Source organism: Maylandia zebra, linkage group LG22, assembly GCF_041146795.1.
Source record: "Maylandia zebra isolate NMK-2024a linkage group LG22, Mzebra_GT3a, whole genome shotgun sequence".
Taxonomy (NCBI): Eukaryota; Metazoa; Chordata; class Actinopteri; order Cichliformes; family Cichlidae; genus Maylandia; species Maylandia zebra.
Genome location: NC_135187.1, coordinates 21763775 through 21783107, shown reverse-complemented (window position 1 = coordinate 21783107; position 19333 = coordinate 21763775). Strand labels below are relative to the sequence as shown.

At 41.7% G+C, this 19333-nt stretch overlaps 1 protein-coding gene across 1 annotated transcript; it reads left to right on the top strand.

Annotated features, from left to right (window-relative positions):
- The first annotated feature begins 14616 nt into the window (after window positions 1-14616).
- On the top strand, window positions 14617-17045 carry sem1 (SEM1 26S proteasome subunit). The gene is made up of 3 exons (XM_004547908.5): window positions 14617-14770; window positions 15169-15262; window positions 16842-17045. Exons 1-3 carry the CDS (start codon window positions 14695-14697, stop codon window positions 16882-16884), a joined length of 213 nt encoding a protein of 70 aa, XP_004547965.1. The 5' UTR covers window positions 14617-14694; the 3' UTR covers window positions 16885-17045.
- Window positions 17046-19333: the final 2288 nt, after the last annotated feature.

The window sequence follows — 19333 nt, the reverse complement described above, 5'->3', positions numbered from 1 at the left end:
TTAGTACGGCGCTGTGCTGCGAAATCCAAACCCATGAATCTAAGAGCCAAGAGCGGAAGAGCTAATCCTTTTAATGCAACACTTGTAATTTGTTTCTCGAATCTTGATGCAATTGTGGTTTTAAGGCATTTCCAATTGTGAAAAGCAAACCTTAGCACCTACACACGCTGCTTAATTTATTTGCCAGATTCAAAACTTCAGATCCCAAACATGAGCTGCTTTTTTGAAGCCAACAGCTAATTGATATTTTTCCACAAACAGCATCCAGTAAAGTTCTCTAATGGCCTGAAATCTTAATCACAGCCTCGACTAGACATGACATCATGGCAACAGGTAGCCCATTTTGTTCCACGGGTCTTTAATCATCAAGATTACCATCATAACGGGTAAGTGGACCACCGGTTCAAAAAAGAAGGCTTCTCTGTGTGGAGAACTCAGATAAGGTATGTCTGTGCTGCAAATAGCCTGGAAACAGAAAGGAGAACACTGTGTTCCTTTATTTTGATGATCTCAGCTAAAGTGCTTTTTTTGGTTTTTAAATGGAAGTTACAATAATCAACAAAGATTTGATACACAAGTGAAGATGCTTTATAACTATGGCGCAAGAGAATGGATTGAACAACTGCAAATGGCTTTCAGACTTTAGATTCCCCAGATAATCAACAGTTATAGATTCAAACCATCACCAATAAGCAGACCCCTGCCAAAACACAATCAGCTCCCTGTCAACACATTCACTGCACTCCTTCCTCTCTCCTCTTCTCCTTAGCCCTGCATGTTGGATGCCTCGGTGTCAGCCACACCAGTTATTCCCTTAATCCTAAACAGATTGGCTTCCGCCACAGAAGAAAACCCTCAGTCTGGCCGTCTCCTTGGCGCTTGCTCCGCAGAAACCCCATTAATCGGCAGCACATGGCGATAGGTTATGGAATGGATTACGGGCCCTGCAACGTATGTGGTCCACGAGCTGCTCTGATGGTTACATGGTGGCGTTCAGAGACACACTCTCTAACAAGGAGACAGAATTGATCGGCACTGTTCTCACTTTTACAGCCTTCCAGACCAAAGGGGGAGGGGGACAGTTGTCAGTCATTCCTAATAGTTGCTACCCTCAACAGCGGAGTCAATGGCTTTCTCCCTGATGTGAACAGTGCATAGAAACTCATGCGGCGTGCTGAACGTGTAATTATCAAACTTGGAGCTGCTTATTAAGATGAGAAAGAGGACAAGGCGATTGTGTTTCTTTTATTTTTTGTTTCTCAGCACAATGGAGTAAGTGGAGGTCTGTGAAACCATGGTGAGGAAGAAGGATCTGAGAGGAGGAGGACAAGAGAGGGAGGAGGCAGGGAGCGAGAGAGAGAGACATGGGGAGAAAGAGATAAAGGAGGAAGAGACAATCAAGCACACACATACATGAACACACACACACACACAGAGTCAGAGAACATAATAGTGAGGTAACCACAGTGTTCTTTTTTTTTCCTGCCGCTGTATCAGTAGGTGGTATGTGCGAACAAGTGCGGGTGTGTATGTGGGCCTATAGTGTGTACCTCTTAAGGGGTGGATGAGGTGTCACGAACACAGCTGCAAGGCCTGCTCTGGCTCTATCGTTTGCACTGCACTCGTCTTCCAAGAGTGAAAAGTGACCAAAATTATCCGAACATTCAGGGTGAACGGTATGTGTGTGTGTGCAGGGTAGGAGGTGTCCTGATTCAGGAGGAAAGGGTGAAAATTACACCTTTGCACACATGTCCTGAGAGTGGATCATACGCTGGGTAGGTGAAAAGAAACCTGAAAATAAAGTGTAAACTATGCATGTGTTTGGTTTGCCCACACAACATCTCGGACTCAGACCTAATGACTCATCTTCGCAGAGCCTTTATCAACCACCGGGCATGAAAAATGTGGGACAGCTGAAAGCTGCAGTTCCTCTAGTGGCCACTTGAGGCTAGCTCCAAAAGTGAGTCAATCCCCACAGACTTCCACATTAAAATGCCAAGCGTCAGAGCTGAACTTAAACTGTTTAATTCTCGGTACAAAAAGCGATCCAATTCTTGACAGCGACACACACTTCGGTGTGGGGTGTGATTTTTCTTTTATGCTGAAAGCTTGGAGCAAAACTGCTTTGACCGACTGAGGCGAACATGCGTAGCCGAAAGCAGTCTGCTACACCTCACCTCTGCTAACTAAAGTCACTGAGCTAAACCTCTTCAACATGTTTGTGCTATTCGTAGCTTTTGGAACATTTTAATTGAATTATCTGAAAAAATTATTTGGCTTGTGCTAGCTGATGATCCAACTCATCGCCCTGCTCGGTTAGCGTGTTTTTATTGGGTGTCGGACTCTTGTCTCCAATTCTGTTTTGGATTTTCATGGGCAGAATCTAGAGGCGTAGCCGGGGTGAGGAGGAGGGTATCCGCTGATTTGGGAACCTCGGAGTAGCATCCCTGCTGTTTGCGGATGATGTGGTTCTCTTGGCTTCATTAGAGCGTGACCTTCAGCACGCAACTGAGTGTGCAAAGGGTGGGATGAGAGTCAGTACTTCCAAGTCTGAGGCCATGGTTCTCTGCCAGAAAACAGTGCAATGCTCCTTCTGGGTTGGGGGAGAGAGGTTTTTTCAGGCAAGGGATCAAGTATCTTGGGCTCTTAATCACGAGGTGGACGTGATAGAAAAGTGGAGCAAGAGTTTTATCGGTGAATTGTGTGACATTAGCGCTAATGTGAGAGTTGTACAAGATTGTTATGATGAAGAGAGCTTTCAATTTACCAGTCCATGTAAATCTAACCCTCATCTATGGTGATGAAATCTGGGTAATGACTGAAAGCGTGGCTGAAACGAGTTTCCTGTAAAGGGTGCCTGGGCTCAGCTGTAGAGACAGAGCGAGGAGCTCGGAGATGGGGAGGGATCTCAGAATAGAGCTTCTGCTCCTGCGTGTCAAAAGGAAACAATTGAGGTTAGGTTAGGTTGCCTCCTGGGCATCTCCCTTTGGAGGTTTTCCAGACACGCTGGACTGGGATGAGACCCTGAGGTTAAACCAAACGTTGTTGGAGGAATTATATATCTCATGTGGCCTGGAAACACCTCGGGATCCCACAGGAGAACTGAAGTGTGGCTGGACGGGAGGATGTCTGGGATAGCCTGCTTAACTCAGAAAGGATGGATTGATTGTGTCAATACGTCAGAAAATGGTGGGCAACAACATGCTGGCTATGTTTCTTTCATATACAGTCAATGAGCTCCACATTCCACATGCAGATTAAAAAATATCAGTCAGATTAAGGGGACGATTTGCAGCTCTATTTCCTACAAAAGCTGTCTGTACTGTTTTAGGTGGTGGATAAAGTATCTTGTGTCTGCAGCTTGAGAAGTTATTCCACTTGTAGCAGCGAAAGCTAAGTGTGTAAAATGCCTGATTCATTCATCGCATACAAATGGTGAAGAAATATATCTCACTAACTGAGACTTGACAGTGTTTTCAGGCGTCTCACTGTATGAGCAAGCGCACGTGACTGGGCATTAGGTCTGACTGTGTGTGTAGGCCTGTGTCTGTGCATGGAAGGCTGAAAACAATGAGTTTGGTTCATGGACGCCACTAGAAGAAGCCCAAGGCCAGAATGATATCGGCCAAACAACAGCTCACACAGACGACTCCCTGGACCGATGCCCGTTATCTTCCTCCAGCCGGCCAGCTATGTTCTCTAGCCTTTTATGAGAACTAATAAACAGACTTGCCAGCAAAACTTGAGGATGCCTTACTGGCCGTTTCGAAATGGACTGCCTACTCTCTAAGTTAATAGTTCGAATTAGATATGTCCTTACACCTTCTGGTAGCAGCTGACAATATACAACATGTTGGATTTGATTGACGGAAAAGATGTTGTCTTTCACGGCACATAAAATAAAAGATGTCAACATTTCAAGCTTCCAGAATAAAAGATTGGTGGCATCACTCACCTCCATGCCATTTAGTGTGAAGCCAAATAAGACATAATTCAATATTCTGCTATTTAATATCGCTCCAAATCAGTCTGATTTTATTTCACTGCTGCTAAGAGCTAACCCGAATAACACTGCACATCGTACACAGCAGCAGCTTGTAGAGTTACTGCTGATATGGACAGGTATGTTTTTATATGCTTATTATTCTAGACTGAAAATGTTCACATAATGGAAGAGAAGAGGTGTTTCACTGAACAGGTCAACTCAAAGTTACATCATTCTAAACTCTTTATCATCTCTTCACAGAGTAAAAAGCATTTAAAACGTGCACTTTAACAGCATGAGGGGATTTTTTTTTGGGAGGGGGGGACTACTATAAAACACCTGCGTGCACATGGCTGTGTTTGAGTTTTAATTGATTTGATAGTTTCATAAAAGAAACTGTAATAATAAAATAACACTGAATTTCATTTCAGGAGCATTTAGATATATGGTAGTTGGTTTTTTTTTCCTTTAGAAAAATTTAGAGAAAGTCACTGATGTCATTACAAACAGTGTGCTGACTTTGGATTAAATCATCAAAAGGCGGGTCCCATCAACTTTCTGAGTAATGAACTACAATCTTACTTTCTAATGACTTCAAAACAGTTTGAAGTTTTTCAGAAAATCTCCTTCTCTTCTGCAGTGACGGTGGCCTGTGTTTGCCCTTTGCATGCGTTGAGATCTGAGAACACAATCCCAGACTGCCTTGCTTTTGATCAAAGGTGCCGTGTGTTTTTTCATTGAGCTGAAAGTATGATAAAGGGGCTGCTGTTACAATTAGCGGGAAGTTGTGCTTTTTTTCCACCCTCCCCAAGCCTCGTCTCATAAGCACGTCGGTCAGACGACTGCGGACATGACTGCTGGCTCTGACCTCTGCTCGACGGTAATGATCGCACCTTCACCCCAGGCTTTTTCTTCCTTCAAGAGATGATGACCCTGCATGTATGTTCTTGAGATATGACTAAGCCAGATGCCTGGGTGAGGGTGATATGATACACAACGCGCCATTTGTACTCCACCGATACGCTCATTATACTGCTCGATGAACGAGACGTCTTCAAACATACACTCTTCATATTTACTGTGTTTTCCTGTCTTAACTTTACCACAGAAGAACTGCAGGATTTAGTTTGAAATGCTCATATACCATATACATGCATGGGAACGTGTCCTTTTCCCCCTGCAGCCCCCCTCCCTCGCCCGCGTATTCCCCCATCCACTTCCTGCTATCTCCGGGGCCAATCTAAAGCTGCGCTATTACGAGTCCTGTACTCAGCGTGTTGGCGGCCGATTTAGAACATCAACACCATCAATCAACTCGCCGATGGGGCCAACCAGCTGGCTGAACCGTCCTGTCCCAATGCCGGACAATTTGTCATCCGAGGCCAACTTGCGTTCAAACTAAAACCAAACCTTTCTCCACCCCTCGATAAAAACCTCTTTTGATTACTTTTAGACTCGCCCTTTCAACTGCCTTGTTAAGCCTTGATGTCTCAACTCACAACTGCATCTTTACCAAAAGCTTTGCAATTGTTTTCTTTCAGTCTCTCTGCATGAGGATAATTGAACTTATAGGCTGCTGAGTAAGGGTGCAGCAGTCTGTTCAAGTCACTATTTTGCTGGAAATGTGCATTGGCCATTTCTAATACTTTCCCTCAGCTCACTGAGGTGCCCCGTTATAGCCAACAAATAAACATGCAGTGGAGAAATCATGCGTCACAGTTCAATAAAACACTAGCTATACACACATAAACTAAGCAAATATTTGTTTTTATGTATGCTTCCTGTATACTTCAGCGATAATGATAGAGTACAACAGACTTTATATGTCCATAAAAGTCATAGACACACTTGATAAAAAAAAAAAGGGTTTCCCTAAACTAATAAAACAGAAATGGGGTTTGTGTTCCAATTTATGCCATCTACTGATATGCCAAAGAGGGAGACACTGCAGCTTTTTAAGATACTGTTAAATTTTTTTGGCATAATGGGAAATCAGATTTACTGCAGCTGAACATGTGACAAATGGCTTTCATAAATCCACTCTAACAATGATGTCATGGATTCCCCATCACCACACACACACATACACGTGCATGCTAGCACACTTGCAGACACACACCCTATTAACTGCTCAGCCTTCACAGTCTTGCCTCATGTCTTCTTTGCTCGCTCTCTCCAGGCCAGCTGAGAGGCCCCCGGGGGCACGGAGGGGGCCTTGGAGTTGTCCAAACACCCCAAATGAAGGTCTGGGGAAGTTCCTTGCTCTTTTGTCTCTACCCGTCTATGTCAGGGGAACAAGTGCAACACAGTGTGCAGACTTGGGAGTGCGTCTAGCGGGGTCACGATGTGGCTGCTCGGCAGTCGCTCACAGTCACGCTACCACGGCTTACCCCTTACCGCCCCACTACCCTGGGCTGCCAGACACTCGTCCCCAGCTGCACAACTGGCTGCCCTTTACCAGTTCAATCAGCCAAGGTCACCAACAATCAACCAGTGATGATGCACATCTGTGTGTGTGGGCAGGAAGGTATGCAGCGAGGCTCCTCTGAATTCTCCCACCAGCACACACACACGAATGAGAAACTGTACCACGCACTGCACACACACACACACACCAACAAGCAGAATGCAGAAAGCAAAAACCTGCAGAAAATCCAGATGATTCACTTTCGAGACTGTGCAAGGGATTAACAAGAGTCTGCAGCAAATCACAGTCGACATGTCCAAATTTTGCAGCGAAAATGATTTGTGCTAAACAGAACCATACAACAGAACTGGGCGGCATTTTACGCGGTCGCACGCAACTTTATTTGCCTGTAAATAATTTTCCAACATCCCGTTCAAGAACTGGAGCATTTGATTTTGGTTTTATGAGGGCATGTTTTACAAATCCTGCTCAGGCCAAGAGAAACTGTACCTGGCAGTCACAGCGAAAAAAGGGCTTTTCCTCACCTTCTCTCTGTATTAATGAGTCCAGAAAACAGCTCAGATTCGAAGCCAAAATAGATTACATTCAGGAGCGAGGGAGCCGCCAAGTATACAGCATGACAAAGTGCTAAAAGGATGCACAGCTTCAGTTCATCACGTTAAACGGGGCATAACGGTTACTGTTAAAAGTAAGTGCTGTTACTTTGATTAATTAACAATACGAGAGGGAAACTTTTTTTTTCTTTATGCAACATTATAAAAACATTTCTGCATTAAATCAAACACTTCCAGTTGCAGCTTGTGTGGTGTTTTTTTGGAAAACTGGAAGAAGAATGTGTTTAGGGGGCATGAGGGAGCGTTCGGGTGAAATTATAACAAGCATAAATTGGACCCTTGGCATCGGCCTTTCTTTGAAAAGTCTTAATGACAAATCCCCACTTTCCCTTTCACCTCCTAGTGTTTCATCTGGGCTCTACCCAGGGTGCTCTGCTCCGATCCCACAGCACCGAGCTGCTTAAGCATTGCTCATGGCCATTTTCTCCAGAAAGCATTTTTGGTTTTACGCCTGCCTGGACTTCAGTGCTAAACGCGCTTTTTACTGTTACTCTTACTGCAATTTGAAAAACTGCTGTGTTTTTGTATCATCGTGCACAGGTACTTTGGGATATATGACTATGCATCAAGCTAAATAGAATAAAATACATGCGAAGTGTATTGTGTTCTGCTTTCATTTCTTTTATCCTTTCTTCTCTGAAACCTGTGATTGAAAAAAAAAATGCTGTAAATCTTGATGTAAAAATTAACTGAAGAACAAATAAAGAAAAAGTCAAAACTTCACCTGGATTATAACGGCTACTCCAGCTTGCTTTCTCTTTCTTTTTGTATCAAAAACACAAAATAATAACACCTTTACAGTTAATTAAAGAAAATACTTGAATTTTAAGGCACTGCTCAACTGCAAGCCTCTGTGGATAATGTTGGGGCATTATAATGCAAATGAACAGGATATAGCGCTAATAAAGACAGCCTTTTAGGCTGAACAAACACAGAAACCTTCACCTCAGCACAAAAGAGAGGCTTGTGTCCCATTCACAACACGAGACCACAATCAGTCCTCTAGACCTGACTGATAGCTGAGGGATACCAAAGCTAAATCCAAACCCAGGTGACCACCAGCAATCCCTGTCTGCAGCCTCGTCTTGACGGTCTAACTACTTAATAAGTGGCTGTCCCGGGTTTCCTGGACATAGTCCAGACCCACAGAGGCCCCGCTGGAATGGACGCCCAAAAGCATAAGAAGGGCTTCATTTATCAATCAGACCAATCACAGACTTTTCCGGCGCTATGGACGGACACATGTTGGGGATTAGTCTTGTGGAAATCAGTACAACTAAACTGTGGAGACTCAGTTGCTCAGAGATTACAGCAAATCAACAGAGTTACATTAAACTTCAGCTGCAGCGGGATCGATGCACCGTCAATGTAAATTCTGTGTAGCCTTAGGCGTAGATACAAATAATAAATGCAAACCTGCTCAGGTAGATAAGAATCTGAATGCAGTGACAAATCCTCCAATTGAAATAAAAAGGGTTTCTGATTCACTCTATATATTTTTGCTTTAAGCCTCCGTGATCTTGTGTGTCTGGCTTAAATAATTCCATATGTAGTTTAGGATTATGTGCAGACAGACATGCATCCTTACATGATGCTGCAGCATGTCCACAGCATTGCATCTCTCAGTCTAAGCGCTGTGACATCACTGCATTATAAATGAGGTTCTGAAAGCTCGGAGTAGATAATTATTGTTAGCCAGCCAGCACACGCTGCGAGCTACGCAACTGATTTAGAAGCTGATGGAAAGAGGTAAGCCGTCACCGTCACCTCTGGCATGTTGTGTCATTCCTGCTCATTTCCATCTCTGCACACAGACGACAGATGAGGCTCTGACAGGTGTCAGAGAAGAGCAGAGCAGGTCTTGTCAGTCACTCGCCGAACCCCCCGCTGTGTGGGACACGCACACTTTGACATACCGCGACTGTAACTGGAGGGAGAGGGAGGTGTGTCTGTTTCTGTGTGTGATGGATAGAGAAATAGAAAATGACTGGGGAAAGTGGGAGAAAAGAGAGACATGAGTGATGATAGATATGGGTGCAACAAACAATATGTAATGATCCTCTTAAAATATCAAGCAGGCAAAAAAAAAAAAAATGTCCAGCATATAAAGAGAAGGGGGGATATATTTGGTCGGCACTTTGCCAGAGGACTACATTTTTATTTTTTTCTGTAGGCAAAGGGGTTAGAAATCCAGGTAGCCAGCATTTCTTCATGGACATGTGACATGTGTCATCTCTCACAAAGCCCTTTTGTGATGCTGATCTTGGGACACGTCACAGCACAATAGATGCACTTCAGGCCTAAATCAGCCAAGGCTCAATAAGCATGAAGGAGAGAGAACATTTATCATTTGACTTTCGTGTCAAACGTGGTCCAAATTAAAAGAACTGTGCCATTATTTATCTGCTAACAGAGCCATTCATGAAAAATTCTATCACATATATTGTACATTAATTATTAATAGTATTAATCATATATTCCCACCTAATTTACCTATAATTAATTTGCAGCAATCAATGACAAAAAATATTTCAGTCTACCATGCACCAAAGCTAAAGAAATTAACAGATTTTACACAGAGGACAGCTTAAGCTAATGACTTAGTGTCAGCGTGAGGATAGACTTTGCAGATAATGGGTACTTCCAATAAGAGTGCTTTTCACAGAGGGGGTTATCACCTATGGTAAGAGTGTCTGAGTGCTTTTCACATACAGTATAGGTCCACGGCGTTGGACCACGGACACAGAGGTAGTACACTATTAGCGCACATTACTGGAAATAAATTAGCATGTAATTTTATGATTTTATTAAATGATATTTTGGGGGTCCAAAAGTAAAGCTGCTGTAATTGAAAGTGTTTTTGAGTGGCGGGATTATCATGCATTTATGCAAAGGAATTTAAAATCTAAAATTGTTTGCAAAAAAAGAAGCGTCAGAGTGGAATTTGCACCACATCCGTGTTGGCAAAACTAGGACACAGAACGTGAAGTTATGGGAGTTGTTTTGGTGCTGTTTAGTCCTACAGACAGTCCAGATTCACCTATAGAGATGTCATTGTTCTTCAACTCGAGGGGCTTGGGCAAAATGGAGCTAGACCCCCCATATTTCATTTCTCCCTCGCTGATAGCATTTATCAGCAGTGTCCTGATAAAAACAAAATATGCAACTTAAGCCTGAGCAGGGCTTAGCCGCCGAGGTGGACAGGATTACCTGGAGGCTAGCCGGGACAGGCATCAGATTGTACTGTCATAAAGGGCCATTAGCCTCTTGGCAAACTGTACCTCAAGCCCAAGATGACAGAGCTTTTCAAGACAGACAGGGGGGAAAATATGAAACTTAAATTCGCAATGACAGACATCTCACTGAATGAGCCCGCCAGAAAATGGGTTTGTAAAACAAATCTCACATTAAAAAAGGTCCTTTGTTTTTCACTTTTATCCATATTTGACACCTGTGAGCGTTTAATTGGTTTTATTACCAAGTTTATGCATGAAATAATGAATTTTCACTGCTCTCTACTTGATGTAAGTATTTATATGAACAGAGAGATGGGGTTTCCACACAACGCACAATGGAGTAGACTTACTTACTGGCTGGGATTAAATTTAATACAGGATCTTGACAGACATATCCTGGAAGCATATTGCTTTCTGTGGAGATTTCCTCAGAGCAACGCTTACAATTTTTTTTTTCTTTTTTTTTGAATTGATAGGTTTTGGGGGGATTTGCCTGATTAATTGGTTGGTTAAGTCTCTTTAATCCATGATGATCACTTCCTTGCATGTCTCACGGTATTTCTTTAAGATAATATTTGCACTAATGCTCCACATATCCGCAAACTCAAAGACAGCTTCAGTTTCTAAGATATGTACTCATTCAGTTTTGAGTGGCACTGCAGGAAGTCTCCACTTTAAGGTAAGGAAAAGTCACAATATGAAGTATAATTGCAAGGAAGGGGTGCTCTAGACAAAGTATCCACAGGTAAAGCAAGTACCACCAGCTGGTTATCTCCACAGCCGTCAGCCAGCATGTCAAAGAAAGTTCTGTCACTTTCTTTGACATGCTGGAAAAATAGATCATGCGTGTTATCTTCAGGAGGTGATCTGGATTATTTGGTAACATGCATATTGCTCTTTTCTTGTAAATCTCCATCTGTTTCCATCCACACACCTTTCACTGTGCAGTGCCTAAAGGTCATATCATAAGCCAAGCCTGTAATAAAGAATCAGGGAGCACTTCTGTCTGCTCTGTCTCTTTCAGTGTGCTTATAGCGGCTGCCGACCTGTCCTTTCCCAGAGGGCTTTGTGAAAGGACAGAAATGTGATGCTGCTACTCAGACACAAGTCGTGGTGGAGTCTGTCTGGGGAGGCCACGCTGTGTCTCCCTTCTATGACCCCCCACAACCCCACCTCCTCCCATTTTTCCTGAGCACAGAGACTTTAGGCGCCAGGCTCGCTGTAACTGCAGTCTCAGGTATGCTGGGCGGATGCTGTGGCCACTTCCCAGGACTTCACCTGCACCTGAGATTGAGTGACACGGGAGCCAGAATCCACTATACCTCAGGGAGAGCAGCTCAGAGTGCTCTATAACTGAAAGGTGAATGAACCTGTGTCTTCATTCGCTGATTGTAGCTGAAGTAAATTTGATCCATCAATCTTCTAGGTATTTAAAATAAGCATAGGGACACAAACGTTTGGTAGAAATATTACTCAGATTCTATCGTGGAACAGGTTTCTTGCAGCTGTTTTTATAATTTGGGAATTTATTACTTCTAGCACAAATGTCAAGATCTGTTAGTTCAAATATGATGACTGGCAGCTTTTCTTTTTTTCTTACATGCTTGTAAATTGGGCTTTGGGCTCAGGAATTTCCAAACAGGAAATTTTCTGTGCAGCAAATTTTAACAAGAACCGGTTTCAGCAACCAAGGATCGGTCTGCCAAAGTCAAAGGCTTTGACTGAGCAGCGCCAGACCCATACCCTGGCCCAGACCTCGTTAGTCCTCAGGCCTGAGCTCGACCCAATCCCATGAGCTAAAGCCAGGCCACCAGACACTGCCTGACAAACACTCCCCTGGACAAGGTTCAACCCCAGTCTGGGCAAGGCCGCATGCTCCATACATTTCCAGTCCACAGAGATCTTCTGACTCACTCTTGGTCTGGCACTTAACTGAGGAATTACCTTACTTACATTAGAAGACTCTGCCAGGGACAAGTTCCTCCTGATAATATAGCTCCTGGGATCTCTAGGGCATACAGATCCCTGGCATGGGTTTGCTTCAGACATGTGACAAAGATGTCTCAGAGGTAAGCCATTTTGAAGATGTTCAACAGGGAGGAGGCCTCGAGATAGAACTAGGACACACTGGAGAGTTTTGGTTGGCTTGGGTAAGCCTCGGTGTCCCCCTGGAAGACTTGGCTGGGGAGACGGAGATCTGGGTGTCTCTTTTCCCTCACAACCAACACTCAGATAAGCAGCAGAAAACGGATAGATGGATGGATATTTTAACAACTTTTAACTGATTGGTAATAAAAAAAAACGAGTTCCAGCCCTACCAGGATAAATAAGAAAGTCCTTCTGTTCATTATTTCACGTGACAGTAGTGGTTAAATGTTACTGACCTTGTTCTCGTCGTGTGTGCGGGCTTGATGTTTTCTTTTTCAGCACCTACAACTTGTTTTTTATGAATGCATTTTTACTACTAACTGGTGGGAAACTATTTAAACAAACAGCATTAGCTTCCTACACTTGCCAGTGTCTTATTCCTCTTTCTTCTGAGTGTTGTGGCATTGTCATGTGTAAAGGCTTAGGATGATTACAAAATAATTTGAAAATAGAATAAGTGCGCAGAGCTTAAGTTGAGGTTTGTTCCATCTGTCAACATATGACAGCTGGAGAGCAATTTTCATTGTGGTACAAGTGGTTTTGTGGTAAATGTGCGCTCTCATTTATCTAAAATACATCCTAAGCTGTGGCTGCTGCATCATTATTTGAGCGGGCCGCATGGGTTACAATGTGCATTTGTTCCCAAATGAAAAACCTTTGACAAAATTTGAGTGACTTGAGTGCATATGTTTTGAGGAAAGAGGGCTTTTGTGGTGGCCTGGAAGCGAAATGTGTTTCTGGGAGAGAGGGAAGCATGCAGGGAGGAATTCAAGAAAACAAGATTTCTAAAATATTTGATTTTTGGGACTGATGGTATCGGTGATATTTGGGGGGATGGAAAATACAGATATAAAGCAAATGTTAAGAGTTATACTGAAAAAAATGTGAAGCCATTTCAGAGTTACCTCGAGCATTCTGCTTTCTGCATTCTGCTTTAAAATGTTTTTATATTGTGAAATATGCTGAAACATAAACAGCATACCAAAACTTCTTTTTTTTCTTCCAGCTGTTCCTTTTAGGGTTGCCACAGCGAATCACCCAGCTCCATCTCTATCCCTGACATCCTCCTCTGTCTCACAAACCCTCTGTATCTCTTCCTTCACCACGTCCATGGATCATCTCTGGGGTTTTCCTCCTGTCTGGCAGCTATATTCAACACCGTTTGTCCAGTATATCCACTATCCCTCCTCTGCACATGTCTCTTTTTGATGTATTCATTTCTAATCCTGTCCATGCTGCTCAGTCCCAAGGCAAATCTCATCCTTGGTGTTTTTGAAAACATTTTATGTTGGATACCCATCTTCACACAGCTCATTCCATTCATTAGGGTTTGGATTGAGTGCTAGGAGTACACTGGCTTATAATAAATTAATTAATAATAAATGAATTTTAAAGAGTAAAGAAAGCAGTAATACAAGAGTCATAATAAAACACACCTTCTACAAGCCAGGTGACACGTGCAGAGAACATGCTCCTCACACCTTTAAGTAAAATGTACCGTCTGAAAAAAATAACAGGCCATTAATAATAATAAAAAACATAATAACAATACTCAGAAGTAGAGCCAGTACCCTGATAGGAGGAGTGAAACGAATGGATGGATGAGCATCCTAAATACATAAGCAATATTCCCCAACACATGAAACACTTTGCAGGGAATAAAGTGTCACTGTGACTGAAATGGATAACAATGTGAAATAAATATTCTTTACACCAAAACTTATTTTGGACATTTTTTTCTGCACAGCAAACATGTTAACAGAGCTGATGAAGCTGTACCTGTAATACTGGATAGGTACTGGTAATGTTAAAAATCAAATTTGAAAAACATATTTACTCTAAGTGTGATAAGAAGACAAAACAAAAAGCGTTCAAACTTGAAATTAAGGATTTTCCTTAAAATACTTCGTTTATTTATCTTAAACAGGTTAGACTCACTGCTTTAATTAAACCTGTTAGAAAAATCTCATCGGATATATCGACCTGTTTCTCTTACTGCACTGGTCTTTGCTTTCTATTTGAGGGCAGAGAGCTGGTTCTTAACTGCCTGTGTGTGCGTTTGTAAATCACATTGAATTTAATTACATCGAGTGTTTCTTGAGTAAACCTGCCTTACCTCGCTTTGCTGTGGCTCACAGTTCCTCCTGCGCTCCCCTGTGCAGTCATCGTGCCATCCATGCGTGCACTTCGCGCAGCCGCAACCGGCTCGATCAACTTTAACTTCCCACAATTCCTGCGTGAAGAGGCTTCATTAACAAACAGCAACACACCGACGGAGCTAACATGTCAGACAAGAAGCAGACCGTAGATCTGGGCTTGCTGGAGGAGGATGATGAGTTTGAAGAATTCCCAGCCGAGGGTGAGTAGTTCACATGTTATCTGAGGTGTTGTTGTTCTTGTTTCTCTCTTCATTATTTGTTGGAGTCCGTTACGTTTTTCTTTGCTGTGTCCTGCTGCAGTGACTCAGCTAGCCTAGCCTATTAGCTTTAGCATTAGCTAGCGAGCTAGCTGGAAGAAAAACGCCACAATTGTTCCGATTTAACCAAACACACCACTTCACCGAGCTCCCAGTAGTTTAATTCACCACTAAAATTTACTTACTGACTGCGCTTAGCTGTTTAAATATTATGTATACTTGAAGTAATTGTCTTACACCGCCAATGTAGCTAAACCAACAAGCTAAAGTGTTCAGAACTGGTGAGCAGATACTTTTATATTAAGGTTTTATTGCAAGCTTACAGCTGTAATGTTTCCCAGACTGGACAGGGCTGGATGAAGACGAAGACGCTCATGTTTGGGAAGACAACTGGGACGATGATAACGTAGAAGATGATTTCTCAAATCAGCTGAGGTAATCTGATCAGTCAGAAATTGTTCATTAAATAAAACTTTTTTTAAAAAAATCTCACAAATCACTTAAAAGCTAATGAAAACTGTCCGATGACAAACAAAGACGTTTGCATAATCAGAATCGTTTTTGCACATTTCAGAATGCCAGTTTATGAAGTCCTTACTGTCTACTTTCTTGCCTTAATCTCATACTATATCTCCATCTTTATGCTTACATTTATTTGATCAAGTTTAGGGTCAAGCAACAAAAATACTCTCCGTTTTGAATGAAAATCTTTCTGTTTTAGCACATGTGGGACACAGTCTTTCTATTTATTTTAAATGGAACAAACCAACATTTGATCCACAGATGTTTCATATTTAATAATTCAGTCATCTGCTCTGCGTTTGTAGGTCATTGACGTGTTAACATTTGAATTTCTGTTGCTCTAAAAGCAGGGGTGCGTTTTTGTAACTGCTGTTGTGCACCTTTTTTTGATTTTGTTTCAAATGCCTGCCTAAATTAAAAGCTAGTTCATTTCAAACCACACCTTTATGTTAAACACCTTTCACCTGGTTTATATCGATCTCACATGTTTGGCAAGCCGGCTGTGTGCAAATAGCTAAGCAATACCTGATCAAAAACAATAGGACTTGCTAATATTTCCCGTGTTTGTTATCTTAACTTCTCTTTCTGCAAATGTTTCTCAAAACTGTGTCAGAAAAATGTAGATCATTGAGCAATTTCTGATGCATAAACTACAAATAAACAGTGCACTACTTTGGCCCAAAACCTCGTCCAGTAAATCTCTTGGCTGTCGAGAAAAACCACATACAGTATATAATGTAATCGGTCATGAAGAGCCTGATGGGTTATGCAGAGAGAAACTCCTATCAAACAATTAACATTTTTATTTATATGCTGTCCATATGTAGCACATGGTGAGTAATTTTCCCTGATATAACATATTGCCTTTGCACACCACCAGAATGCCTTTTAGGAGCCGTGCATGCAATTCAGTCGTTGATCTAAATGCAGCATGGAAGATGCAGTAACCAATAATGAACTTGCCTGGTGAGATTTGTACCAGTTTTGTGGCCTAGATCACCTTTTTTGACAGCAGGGCTCGTTTATATTTCACATATGTAGAAAAATATAAACGCCTCTAAAACGCAACAGACGAACAACATTTGTAACGTGCAAAAGTACCTTAGGTATGTTGAGTTTAGCAGAAATGTAATGGAGTTGGCAAATCTATGAGCAATCAGTATCCACTGATAGATAAATGGCTGCTTTGTTTTTATTTGAGTACCCTTTAGACAGTTATATGCTATTGTTTTATTTAGGCCAATTACGATAGCCATATTATTAAGTTGTTTCTTAAAGATATCATTATTGTTAAAGGCCACAGTTGCTATATGTCTATATATGTAATCATCAAATCCATAGCTGTATGCATTATGCAGTATTTATATATTTTTTTTCTTCTCATCTCCTAATGGTTCTTACAATCAATAGCAGAGGGTACTTATGCCTCAACCACCCACCTGTAATCATCTCTGCTGACTTGATCTTTCTATTTTTCTTTTCCTCCCTGCAGAGCGGAGCTTGAAAAACATGGTTACAAGATGGAGACATCATAGTGGCTGACAAGGCCTTTCAGTATTCGGAGACATTGGATATGGACATTTATAATTGAAAATTACTGGCTGACCACATACTGCAAGAAGAGCTCAGAAGATGTTAATTTGTTGCCCTTTTTTATAATTGAAGTTGATGGAAGTAAAGTGTTTGGAAGAAAGTGTTCCTTTGAGTGTTTTTCCTTTAATGTTTATGCTACAAATGTTTAGGTGACAGTTAAAGATAATTTCTGCATTACATTTGTGTTAATTTTATATTTGTGTGTAATGCAATCTGTAGACTGGTCCTAGCTCCTCAGCCTGAAGAAACCAGTTGGTTTTGAGTAATCATTAAAATATTGCTGAAATTCAATAGGCTGTAATAACTGCAGTCCCTGTAATCGAGGAAGAAAAGCCAGTGGCCAACAGTGATGCTTGAGCAAACATTCAGCCGGGGGTCTTTGGTTTCGGCTTGTCCTTGGGCAGCTCTTATTTTGTACAGGCACTAAAATCCATTTTTCTAGTTGGTATAGAAGATGACTCAGGGTTTGGCTAAAATAACTGCAAATTACAGTCTTTGTAAGAACTGTTGATCTCCTCAGACGCACACCTGCCAAGTCAACACAATCTACCTGTAATGGGCAGCTTGTTATTGCCCTCTGACACTTAGTGCATTTATTTTGGACTGCATGAATTTTGCATGATCTTACTCAGGTTCAAGTACTCAACAGATATTCGGGATCATTTTGCTTCAACTGTACTTTTTTAAAGGAAAATATTTTATGAAAGGCTCTGTTTATTGAAACTGTCAAAGCGATGTCTGCACGATAGAGGAAGAGTGAACAAAGTGTGCATGAGGGGAAAAAAATAGAGCTGCATAGGCTGTGCACGGTGGAAGTACACACAATGCAAACAAGTGTAAGTGCGCTTGTGGTGCATGCTACACACATACAGAGGCAGTTCCTTTGCACTGTGCTGTATAACAGCCCCCTTCCCTCTCAGCCCCACAGCGCTGGGCTGAGTCCCTGAAGGAGAGATTATCCACTGCCGTGTTTGTCAGAGACAGGGAGGGGGTCTCAGCATGGGGCCTCCCAGCTTGCCTTGCCTGGGCCTGCCCCTACTGCCAGCCAGGCCCTTCTCTTCCGCTTGGCACAGCGGGGACTCTTGTACTGAACCAGAGGCCAATTTATCCCCGCCACACTCCCCCGGCAAAATGATTTCTCTGTGTTTTGTCGACTCTCGGTCCCAGGGTCCTAATGAGGTGAAATGGATGCCAGTAAGACCGAGGCTGCAAGAGCCGCTTTCATCCTGAAAACAATATCCATCCTCCTACATGAGTGGAAAGTAACTTGGAAACATTTACACAAGCACTGTATTTACATACATTTTTTTCTGTACTGTGGTGTATTTGCATTTTGTGTAACGTGACGTTCACATACTCTTAAAAGATCTTAAATGTGTTTAATGACACAAATTATCTCTGAGTCTGGATGAATGATAAAAACAGGACACATTAGAAAAATATTTTTCACGTCTGTGGAAAAAAATTGCATTCCATGGAAATTGTTGGCTTTTTTGAAGCAATTATTAGGTCTGATTTGAAGCAGCCCCTATTAGAAAAACATGATCAAACAAGTCAAAGGTCACACGCCCCAAAAAAACGTAAACTGCTTAATTTATCACACTTTAAGATTCATAAAACTAGAATTACAGTTTCCAGATTAAGGGCTAAAGATTAGACTTCTCACTGCAGTTTTCTTTTGTATTTTTTGAACCAGAGATATTTTCTTTACAATATAAAAGCATGTGGTGCCAAGATCTAAAGAGCTTTCCGAGTCCTCCAGAAAGAAAAATATTTGAAATCACAGATTCCAGTGTAAGTAAAATTAAATACAAGTGCTTCTAACCACTACCATCTTTTCCAGTGCTGGTTAGTCTAAGCAAATAAGGTTTGAGTAATGAGATATGTTTGATTCCAAAAGAAGTCTCCAAGAATCCTCCGCCCCTCGAAAGAAAAAAGATCACATGACCTGCAGGTAATGGACAGAGCGCCTCTGGGACTGAAGTCACAGATTTGTGAATCTCATCAGTTTCATGGTTTGGGGGACAGTTATATAAAAAACTTTTTTTTTTAACAGAAGAAAATTGAAAACAAATTTTCTCTGTCACGATGACGTCCCCATCTCCACCTTCCACCACCTTTAAGATAGCAAATTTCTATTGGATTAATAGATATTTTTTTTTTCATTCTTAAATTTATCATTAATTAAAGCTTTAAATTTCACCTAAACAGATTTGGACGTTGTTATTCTTTTATCTAATACCACTCAAGTATGGACGAAATAGCTACATTATAAATCTTATAACCGAACACTTCTAAATTACAGATGCTTACACACAAATTTAAATGCTTACAGACTTTCAATATTAAAACTGGAATAGCGCTGATTATTTATGGTACAGGTCAGTTCAA

What these genes read in the sequence shown, in the direction of transcription:
- sem1 (XM_004547908.5), top strand. Translation starts at nt 14,695, where the DNA reads ATGTCAGACAAGAAGCAGACCGTAGATCTGGGCTTGCTGGAGGAGGAT. An exon ending in TGAAGAATTCCCAGCCGAGG is followed by an intron (nt 14,771 to 15,168) that starts GTGAGTAGTTCA and finishes AATGTTTCCCAG; the next exon opens with ACTGGACAGGGCTGGATGAA. An exon ending in GATTTCTCAAATCAGCTGAG is followed by an intron (nt 15,263 to 16,841) that starts GTAATCTGATCA and finishes TCCTCCCTGCAG; the next exon opens with AGCGGAGCTTGAAAAACATG.